A 12205-nucleotide genomic window follows, 5' to 3' on the forward strand; every position below is an offset into this window, starting at 1 on the left:
TGTGGAAATTCAAGTGTCATTGGATGCATCACTTACAATCCCATGATAGTGTTAGCAAGATTGTGTGAGAAATAGAGAACGCATAATAAGCAAGTCTTTTTTAAGAAACACATAATAGTGTGGAAATTCAAGTGTGTCATTGGATGCATCACTTACAATCCCATGATAGTGTTAGCAAGATTAAAAAATGAGCTAGTATTGACAAAATGATGTCAATTTATTTTTGAATTCACCTTTGGCTAGAAGCCATGAGAGCTTCACTATCGTGTTAGAATATGTAATCTACTCTATTCTCCTTTCTTAATTTGGGGTCCTTTTACTAATTATACCTTTTGGTAGCAAAAACCCTATGAATCCATGAAATCAACAAGGCTCAAATGTACAAGTACCATATCTACTCAATAGATAAACGCAAACTTACAATAGCCTAGGGTAGAAAACAAGACGTTCCACGCCTAAATCTTATCCATGCTCCTTGTATTTGTTGCTAAACACTTCAATATTCATGGAATCTTGGCAAATACAAGCACACCATGAAATGCTCCAAAATCCTCCACTACATTAACTTTCTTTTTCATCAAAGCTCAAGTTTCTGCAACTTTCTAATGGGCCATTATGACCTCTTCATTAATTTGCAAAACTCCACACTATGAAATGACAATGAAGCCCATAGTACAAAAGTTCCCACAAGGAGCCCTAAGCTCCAACCCCTCTACATGTTAACATGCTTGCAAAGCTCCCATTCAGCATGACTTCCAAATACTTGGGTCTTGTAAATACCAAATGCATCTTGCATTATGGCCTACCTCCAACATCTATAATGAGTAACATGTATTTCAAATATCCCCAAATGCACATATGTAGCCCATAGTACAAAAGTCCCCACAAGAGCCCCAAGCTCCAACCCCTCTACATGTTAACATGCTTGCAAATATGCATCTTGCATCTTGCACATATGTAGCCCATAGTACAAAAGTCCCCACAAGAACCCCAAGCTCCAACCCCTCTACATGTTAACATGCTTGTAAATACCAAATGCATCTTGCATTATGGCCTACCTCCAACATCTATAATGAGTAACATGTATTTCAAATATCCCCAAATGCACATATGTAGCCCATAGTACAAAAGTCCCCACAAGAGCCCCAAGCTCCAACCCCTCTACATGTTAACATGCTTGCAAACCTCCCATTCAGCATGACTTCCAAATACTTGGGACTTGTAAATACCAAACTCATCTTGCATTATGGCCTACCTCCAACATCTATAATGTGTAACATGTATTTCAAATATCCCTCACCACACTGCAAGTGCATTGTGCTTGTAGTTTAAGTGCGTTGTGCTTGTAATTTAGACTCCTTGTACAGTATATAGGAAGTATCAACAATCTTTAACCAAATTGGATGACTTAAAGTGAGCTCGATTAGCTACACATGTTCTGAACATCTTCCAAATGGATAAGATTCATGCCACCATCTATGCCACGATCCAAATCACAATCACTACAATTCTCCATCCATCATTATTCCTTTATACGTCACCATATGGGCTATACAACTTCATTTTCCATCCTGAAATCTCTCAACATTCATCTTAGTCAAGTAATGCAGGGCCCTCAAATTAGATCAGACTCCATAATGCATCCATTTGAACGTAGCAATAGCCACAAGAATTACTGCTTTCCATTCATCCTTTCCTGAAATATATCCTGACATCCACAACCTTCCATTTTAATAGCTTCATAATTTAAGAATCAAAAAGTTAAATGAAGATTAACATTGGTGGGATCAAACCTTGATGAAACTTCCAGCCTATATTGCACAAGGCAAGATTGTCAAATAAAATAATTTTATCATTTCAAATTGTCAACCACTTATGTGGTTCACTTTCCCTGCCACTCCCAATGCTGTATGAATACTTTCATTTGTATAATTGTCAATATACTTGTAACATGCAACATACAAGACATTTTCAGATCACTATCTACAGAGTGCATATCCCTTTTGGCTCTTGTATCTAGCCTTTCTTACTGCTGTGGAGTCCAATTCTTAGGAGTTCCCAGCACCTATAATGTCCAATCACCAACTCAGTGCTCAATTACCAATTTAAACCCTGTGAATAAGTCCCCCATGCATGTGCAATTATGTCCAAAAATTTAATGCACGTAGCTATTCACATTACAAACAAATGTTCTTGCACAACAAAATAGCCTGCTCCACATGATTCACCTTCTAAACAGTACTAATCCAATTACACCGATTACATGAGATTTCAGAACACCTAGGTGCACAAGCACGTAAGCCAATATAATCTATATATAACTATATCATTTATTGCATGCAGCTATGCACATTTAAAAGTCCCCTTCCTATTTAAAAAATGGAATCAACAATATTATTTAATGGATGCAGCCATGCAAATTCTGAAGTCCAATTCCTAAAGAGAGATGGAATTTTCTCTCTTATGAGGAAATGGATTTTTATAAGAGATGGAATCAACAATATTATTTAATGGATGCAGCCATGCAAATTCTGAAGTCCAATTCCTAAAGAGAGATGGAATTTTCTCTCTTATGAGGAAATGGATTTTTATAAGAGAATCACCTCTCAAACGACTCACTATCCTAGGAGCATGTAAGCCAAGGCCCAATATGACCAATATAACCTATATATCATTTAATGCACACAACTATAAACATTCCAAAACCACCTGCTACTATCAAGAAGTGGCTTTTCATTAAAAAATTACCTCTTTCCCATGATTCACAATCCAAGAATCAAACTGTAACATCATTTCAATGATTCACCATCAGAGAATCACCATGAGACTACTTCACATACCACAATTACTAGCAAGTGTAGGCAACAAAACAAAGCCACTTGTGAAAGGCTTCCAACCAATTTATTTTATGTAAAAAATCAGGTTTCTAGGCAAGCTATAAACATGGCAACATCCAACAGTAGTATCAACATAATAACTACTCTCGACAAATTGATCTAGCCTAGATACCACATCGAAAGGCTGCATTCCAGTCAGCAAGCCTTCAATGTTAGAACATTACAAACAGCAACCTTCAGCCAAGTATGCAACACCTGGTATACATCATAAACTGTGCAAACAAATTTACGTCTTCAGAACTTGAATTTAAAATATTTGTCAGTTGGAAAAAAAAAGGCATTCAAAGACCACAAGCAAGAGAATGTCCCGTCTATCAGCAGACTCAGTTTTTGTTTTGGAAGAGTAGTAAACTAAACAGAAAGGATTATCTGGGAATATACTAGGCAGGCAAAGCCTGAATCAACCTTGACCTTGTAACTTCCCAAATCCTGAATACCATCGATCACAGAAATATACTTGCCATTCTTTTAGCTTTCTTCGTCAATTCTTGATGCAATCAGAGAGAACGTTGTCTTTTGACTGGAAAATCACCCTCTAATACAGAAGGATGTCAAATCAAGGGTAACCAATAGTATCTGAGCCTTTAGAAAAGCAGCTCCTGAAATGGAAGCTTCGTTGTTTCACATTTACCATAATCCCTTTCTACTCAAGAACTCATTTAGACCCCTCAATACATGGCCTCCATCCACTTGCTTCAAATTGTCTTCTTACATACAAATCATGCTGGCTCAGATGAAAACCTCAAAGACAGCTGACAATCCTTTAAGGAGCCCAGTATCTGAATCCTTCAGCAAAACAATTTAAACTCCCAGGGCCACCATTTAAATAGCACATTTGGCGAGTGCTGAGCTGTAAATGGAACTGGCAAGTGAACACTTAAAAAACCACCTTGCTATTCGAGACCCTGAATTCCAGACCAACTAATAACACTGCAACCCTAACACTAACAGTGGATTTAAGGCATCCAGATTACATACTAGCCACATTGTACAGCACCAACTCTGACTGCCTGAAACTCTCAAAGCTTGAATTGTTCAATTCTCAATTGAGGAGCCGATTTATGAACGCAGGGCCCTCATGTTAGTAACATCTGAAGGGCTGAATTTCCTAGTATCACACAGTTCCAAGGTGAACAGTTCTCTATACTTTGCAAAACATTCAGCCAAACTCCCATGTGCACAATGCTCTAAGTCCGGGTACCATAATGTGCTCTGCAGTCTTCTGAGTATCAGGTAGAAATCCATCGGGCAAGTAAGATTCTAGACAGTAAGGTCTCTAAGTGATGTAACAATCTACCTGCTCAACAGGTTTTCCAGAGTAGTGGTAGTATGGGGCATTCCTACTGTTGCCACACAGTTGTTCCATCTTCAGCACCACTTTTTAGGGGCCCAAGTAACCCCTCTCAAAATAATGCAATTGTAAAATCTGCCAATGAGACTGACACAATGGCTGCCACTCAAGACGATATCAAAAAGTGCCAGTTGCAGCTCAAGTAAATATAACTATTCTCTACCAAGAAGTCACAATACCTTAACTTTAAAGATGCAGCACAGACGGAAATAGCTACACTTGAGTCAGATCCTGTGCCAACCAAGATGCCTGCATGTAAGTAGCTATATATATTGGGGTTCACTGCAGAGTATCTGTTCCCAGCACAGTAGCTTCAATCCCTTCCATTTGGAGAAGACCGTCCAAGCCATGTCCAGATTCAGAGATGTGTCAGAATCAACCCCAACAGAAACATATTGCAAGAAGAGAAATCAGTAAAGAATACGTGATGTGCTTGTCCGGAGATAAGCAGATCCAAACTCACTAATCAGATCAAACTAGCTCAAGACTGAAATGCCCTCACATGAATTCACTGCCACAAAATTCAAAGAAAAACCAATCTGACATATCACTGCCAGTGTCAGCAGAATAACCAACACTCACCACGAATCTGAGTGACATACTACGATCACATTGTATATAAACCAAACCTGTCATTTCATCTCATTCTTGCAGGTTTCATAATGTGACCTCAAAAACTTTAGACCAATGGCAGATCACATCTTAACACGTTTAGCACTTGTCAATGAGGAGCATTATGATGCTTTCACTGTCAAGATGAAAGTAAAACTGTAGACATTAGCTGCAGATGTACAAAAACTTTGAATTCAGTTCTGTCAATAGCGATCGTCGTACGAAGGGCGTCCACCTGGCCTTTCATAAGGCCCAGATCGGTCTCTGTAACTGGCTTCATATCGAACAGGCCCACCACCACTACCATACCGACTAGTACCACGACCACTATCACGTTCATATCCACCACGGCTATCCCTACCATAGCTATCATAGCGATCTGAGCCATAGCGATCACGACCATAGCGTTCCCTGCTTCGGTCACTACCTCTGTCTCGGTCACCGTAGCGACCCCCATAGCCTCCTGGAGTGCCAGCTCCATAACGATCATTCCGGGGCCCACCGCCACCAGCACCAGCAGCACCACCACCACCACCACTATACCTGGGTGGAAATCGTCCACCACCACCCCCACCCCCACCCCCACCTCCACCTCCACCACCATAGGGGCACTCCCTAGCCCAATGACCAGGTTTTCCACATTTGAAACAGTCATCGCTTCCTCCACCTCCACGTGAAAATCCTCCTCTTCCACCACCATTGCTGTATCCTCCACCATAACCATAATCACCACCTCCGCCCATTTTTGGTTGAGCCTTATTGACGGATATAATCCTTCCATCAAGTTCCCTTCCATGCAACTCTGAGATTGCATCCTCCATGCTCTGATCATCAGAAAAAGTAACAAAACCAAACCCTCGAGGGCGACCACTCTCTCTGTCCATCATCACCTGCCAGAAGAAGAACAAGGGTAGGCTGATCTGGAACTTATCTGGCATCTACATTACTTGTAGATTTTTTTTATGAGCACTAAAAAGTACAAACCTTTGCTTCCACGACCTTCCCAAATCGCCGGAAAGCCTGTTCCAAACTCTTATCATCTGTCTCCCAAGACAGGCCACCCACAAAAACACGGAAATCTTCAAACCCTGCCATTATTCTGGAGGAACCCCAAAGACAGAGCACCAACTCAGAAATTGATCAGAGAAACAGTTCCTTGAAATAAATAAGGACAAAGCTGCGTTCGAAACTGCAAGACATGTGGAATTCTCTAATAATCAAACATGCAGGCTTGTGTAAGTCCGCATGCTCAGTTCATACATCAAACAACATCACCTAGCGCACAGGGCACATAAGAGACTTAAAACAGAAAACAGCCATGAAATCCTGCATAATCAAGACAAACTGTGAACATGGCCATGAAATCCTGCATAATCAATGTAAGTGCGCTTGATAAGAGCCTCTTAAGTCAGCGAAGCTTTCGCAAGAAAATAACTTCGGAATCTCTCTCTCTCTCTCTCTCTCAGAGAAACACATCAACAAGATAGCTGTAACGATGGATGGGACGAGCCACTACCTGAGCGACGAAACAGGGTCTTGGAGATGTCTTCTGCAAAGAAGAGGTCACGACAAGAAGCCCTAAACGCGACTACGTTTTGTGTTGTACCCGAGACTGCCACAACAACAACCCTAAAAATAAAACCCCCCAGTCATCAAAACTTTTTTTGTTTGGGGCGGGGGGTGGGGGGTTGGGGGGGTGTAGCGTTGCACATTCACTACCTCGATTCGTTGTTTCATTTCTTCGTTTTATTACTAACTCACTAAGGGCGGGTACACACCATCCGGGGCGGCTGGGGTAGCATGCGATCCGTCCTTTACTACCTTTACACACTAACCTGCACAGAAATTTTCACAAAATGATAGATGGTCTAGTGGTAATAATGCTTCAGACCGCCACCCATTGGCAAGGGTTCAATAGTTGTTAGCAACAGCATACTATTCTAACGAATAGAATGTGCCTCTTGGTGTGTTAGGAGTGGATGAGATTTAGGATGGGGGAGATCCCTTGTCCAAAAGAGTCTGAAGCCTATGAATTTTGCGGCTTGTTATAACACCGACACGTCTTTGGCAAACGCTCTCTTTTTTGGAACTTGTTATAACACCGACACGTCTTTGGCAAACGCTCTCTTTTTTGGAAATGGCCGTCCACATCGCGGTGTGTAACTGGCTATTCTAACGAATAGAATGTGTCACCTAGTGTGTTAGAAGTGGATGAGATTTAGGATGGGGGAGATCCCTTGTCCAAAAGAGTCCGATGCCTATGAATTTTGCGACTTGTTATAACACCGACACGTCATTGGCAAACGCTCTCTTTTTTGGAAATGGCCGTCCACATTGCGGTGTGTAACTGGCCTTAGCCTTCTTTTTAATACATGTTAATCGTGTCAGCAAATACCCCCTCCGCAATCGGCCATGTGCAAGTGCGAGTCGTCAAGACGTGGCCTATAAAACGATGTTGTTTACTCTCCACCTCACGCCCCCTCCCCAACGCACACACACACGACAATGAATTGATCTCTCTCTCTCTCTCTCTCTCTCTCTCTCTCTCTCTCTCTCTCTCTCTCTCTCACATCAAGAATTACATTTATGCACCATAAGACCCATATGTGGCACTCCAATGTAGAGAAAATGATGATGGTCTGCACATGTAATACATTTAATAAACACTTTGTCTAATCATCTCATGAGGACAAGGGAATTTTTCCAATGTATAAAATTGGATTGCACAAACCATCACCCATTTCTACATATAGCCTGGACTCTGTAAATCCGTCATCTCTCCCAACCACATAGCATGATTGGTCATATAATTAGATGCACTTGAATCAATATATCATACATCATCACATGTCTCCTTTCTTGGAACAACATTCATCATATGTTGCAATATAAACAAACACTCGTTTTTATCATCATTTTGTCTTGAAAACAATGTATAGTTTGCTTGTTGTAATTTACCACCTACTAGTGTCATCTTTCTTATCATAACAATAGCCTACAATATGACTTGGTCTTTTAGAACCATGTCAAACAATACCAAATTTATTAGAACCTCCATTTTGCCATCCACCTCTTTCTCTAGAGCTCCCCTTGCCTCTACAATTACCATGGCCTCCCAAAATTTACATGTTATCAAATTGTTAATTTAATGTGTTTTGCTGGTTATCACTAGCACAACCCATACCATGACCCCTTGAAAAGGATCTGCTACGTCCCCTTCCTAAACTTAAATAAAATGTTTTGTCCTACTTACCACTTCTTTCTAATGATCCACCTATATATGGATATGTTCAATGATCATGAGAGAGATCAACTCATCAAATTTTGAAAACGGCTTTTGCACATACATAAAAGTAACAAAAGATTACTAAGATTTCTCATTATTTAGGCTACCCAAAGTAGACAAAACCAAATCATTATCATCAAGCATTGCATCAATAGTTGCTTAGGTATCTGCAATGCTCCTTACCTTCAAAACGTATTCATTTACATATATATATTATTTCTTCAATGTGTTCAACTCTTACTTGAGCTAAAGCTTCTGTGCCTTTGTATTTGCTAAAAACATATTTTTGAAGGTCATCTAAGCTGCACATGACTTTTCTATATTTTTTACATGCCCCATCATAGTGTTATCGAATACAAACAACCAAAACATTACTTTTTTATATTTTGCATTCCATTCTTTCCACACCTTAAATTCTTTTGCAGTTGTAGGATTACTTGGTGACCAAACGTTTTTTTGTTGGTTTTTCTTCTTTCTTCCTCACACAATACAGTGTAAAAGTATAGATAATATACAGCATAAAAGATAAGTAGGTTAATAAGTTAACTTTGCATAACTAACTATATTAATCAACTAGTACTATAACTATGCCAATTATAGGTAGGTGGAACTAACTAAATATAATAAGTGATTAGTCAATGGCCTTGTGAGAATCATAAGGATCGTTGATGTGCTAAGTATAAACACGTGGACCCATCTAACCAAGTGGTCCATTGCTAATGTCTACAAGTGAGTTTGCTATCTCAACACTACATGCAACTAACCACTGCATACTATACTCATACATACCTACACATAGTTAGCCCAAACTTGCACATGCTCAATCATGTCTGCACATACAATATGTACATCCACACATATATATACTTTCATTATATTCTCACCCCTCATGTACCTATCACACACACCATGTAAACTCATTCTCTACACACACACTCTCTACTCCACATGCATCGTGAAGATTTTGGCCTAGCCAAAATCATTAGAAAGATAGTCACTCTTACCTTCAAAAAATAAAAGTTAACTTTTTGGCTCTTGACCTAGCTATGAAAATTGGTTATTTGATTGACCATGCGAGGAATAAACATCTTACTTTTACTCTAGAAGAGTGTCTCATCTTGAATTATTGGGTTATTTACAATATCTTTATCCAACTTTCAAGGAAAGTTAAGAAGCAATGCCATGGTATACCCATGGGCTTTGCTCCCTTGTATGGTGCAATCTTTATCTTTACTTTTTTAGTATAATTTCTACAAAAGGCTTGCCCCCATTGCTAATAGATTTGATATCTTGAAGCATTTCTTACATGCCTATAAATTCTATGATGATCTACCCCTAATTAACATCCCAAATCTTATTATCTTTTTCACCCAACAATGCACATCCATCTTTTCTATTTATCCAAGTGTTCCTCTACAATTTGATACTTCAAAGAATTCATTTCATTTTTCTTCTAAGTGGTCACTTCATCAATGTGCTATCCCGCTTCTAAGTGGTCACTTCATCTATGTGTTATCCCGCTTCTAAGTGGTCACTTCATCTGTGTGCTATCCACTTTCCAAATATGTAGTTCAACTACTTTTTGCCCAATGCCCATTCCATTCAGACTTATGACAAAAAGGATAAGTTGCCCTTCAAATGTATATGGTATATTCATAGAAGCAATGAACAGACCATCTCATTGGTCTCACAAGGTAATCCTTCCCAAGTTGGTCCAATCGTATATTCCAACACTTCTACTATCAATGCTCATATACAAATCCATATACTAGTGCAAAGGTTTACTAACAATGGCTTTGAAAAAAGCACATCTTTGGAGACTTATCTTTGGATCTTTGAAAGGTAAATTACCACTAAAAACCTCATACATTTGTGAGAAATCTTGTAGAACCATCTTGGTGTGTACCTTTGGACCACTCCCATGATGCCTCTAGCATTCCAACCCATAAACTATTATGCATTTAGCATATACCTATCAAGGACGTGACTCCCCTTTCACTAGCCTTCATTGCTTCATGGACATGACCAAGGTAAACTTATTATTTGGGGGTGACAAAGATGGCAATCAACTATTGCCATTGACACCTGCAATGTAAGTCATATAAGCTAGTTCTCACTAACAATCTACCTATTTGTTTTTGCAGGTAACAAGAGATAACCCTCTCTCTTGAGCATGTTTGTCTTGTTGATGTTTTGGTTACCTCTTATTACAAAGTGCCTCTTTTATATGCCTCTCTTAGCTATTGTAATGATGTGAATGAGTATATTGGTCAATATTCTAATTACTTGTATCAATTCTAGCATTTGGAATATTTTTTCATGCTTAGTTTTAACACATGCAAACACTCTCACACACCTTTCTTATACATGATCACATATATTATGTTCACTTATGCACTTCCACACACTTAAATACACTCTAGAACACTAACAAATAAATTTTAACATTGGACTTTGCAAGCACTATGCTGCGATCAGAAGACTTATCCTGCACTTTGTCTTTCCCCTTATCTTTGCATTGTGGCCTAATATGGCCCTTTTTCCCACAATGGTAACAAGTAACATCTGCATTCCTGCCACGGGATTTGCTACATGACTTCCCACGAGACTTGGACCGAGATTTCTGAGAATCCCGTCCACGGCCACTACCACTGCCATGCTTTCCATATCCATCATTCCTGCCTCTAACTGTCATAGCATGTGACACACGAGAGGCATCCAAATTCTTACGGTTAACCTCTTCCTGCAGAAGAGCACTCTCAACATCAGATAATTTCAAGGTAGCAATAGAGGCACATAATGCAGTGCGGAATACATCCCATGACTCATTAAGAGTTCCAAGCAAGAAAAGAGGAGTGACATCCTCTGCAAAAGTGATGTCCTGCAAAGTTAAGTTCTTGAGTATAGCATGGAACTGGCTCAAGTGAGCAGACATAGTCACATTCTCCTTCATGCGCAGATCCATAAGCTACTTTAGCCAATACATCTGACTCGCTGGACTTTTCTTGTCATAGAGATTCTTGATCTTATTCATTCACTCTGTTCTTCCTTAAAGACATTGTAATGAACCTGTTCTGTGAGAGATAAGACAATAGTGGACTTGCATAACTCATCAAACTCAAGCCATTCCTCATGTGGCATAGTTATAAGCGGATGCCCGCTCAACCTCAAAGGTTTGATCTGCAATTTCTGCACCAACACGTGCCAAATCTGGCTCTTCCAATAAGAGTAATTCGTACCATCAAGCTTAGTGATGTTGAAAATATCATGATCAGTGGACGAACTCGCCATAATGCAGGTTGGAAGACTGTAGACAGTTCAAAACTGCTTGTTGTTTACTGCAAAAAATGATAAAAAAATCACCAAAATTGAGGAAAAATGGCGAGAAAAGTGGAACCAAAGCTGGTGCCCACCAAGTGTTAATGAAAGTACATCATTTCAGAAAGTTTCAGCATGAAAAATCCATGTCAGTCCATACATATATGCTTGCTGTAATAAATTTCAGATATCAGATTTTAGTAAGAGCTAACAGTGCCAAAATCGGATTTCAAGGCAATCAGATACTGCCAAGACCAAAAGCTGGCATCATGCGGGCATAGCATAAGCATATGACGATCGGTAAGCATGAGGCCAACACCCAAGTATGTCATACAAACATCTGCCAGTGAGTAGGCACACCCCGAGTCAACGGGGCAAAGTGTTTCTGCCACTACCAAAACTTGACACAAGTAGGTGTCAGTTCACAAAGATACGGATCCAAAACTGAGACTCAGATCATAAGCATACAGTGAACCAAGACATATAATGTATCATCCCAAAGGGTAAGAAATCCCAAAGTCTCAAGTGTCTGTAACTGCTCAATAGCATGTAACTACTCAATGCATAAAAGTGCTGCCTGCTCAATGTCTGATAAGCATTCAAGATTGCTCCCACTAGCACAAAAGCCGTATGTACGAGCTCAAGAGCTCAAGCCAAGGCAAGACACAGTGCCAATGACATAAGTCCAAGACAATACATCAGTAGTATATCCCGAACATGTAGACGGTAGAGCATCCGTAT

General features: G+C 39.7%; 1 protein-coding gene across 1 annotated transcript; it reads right to left on the reverse strand.

Moving 5' to 3' along the window:
* Positions 1-3241: 3241 nt before the first annotated feature.
* On the reverse strand, positions 3242-6534 carry LOC148032417 (glycine-rich RNA-binding protein RZ1C-like). Its single transcript, XM_087683070.1, has 3 exons — positions 6377-6534; positions 5845-5959; positions 3242-5750 (listed from the first exon to the last, which is right to left on the reverse strand). Exons 2-3 carry the CDS (start codon positions 5953-5955, stop codon positions 5064-5066), a joined length of 798 nt encoding a protein of 265 aa, XP_087539196.1. The 5' UTR covers positions 5956-5959; positions 6377-6534; the 3' UTR covers positions 3242-5063.
* Positions 6535-12205: the final 5671 nt, after the last annotated feature.

The sequence above is a fragment of the Lygodium microphyllum genome, chromosome 8 (genome assembly GCF_053477565.2).
Source record: "Lygodium microphyllum isolate KBCC chromosome 8, Lygodium_microphyllum_v1.1.10, whole genome shotgun sequence".
NCBI lineage: Eukaryota > Viridiplantae > Streptophyta > Polypodiopsida > Schizaeales > Lygodiaceae > Lygodium > Lygodium microphyllum.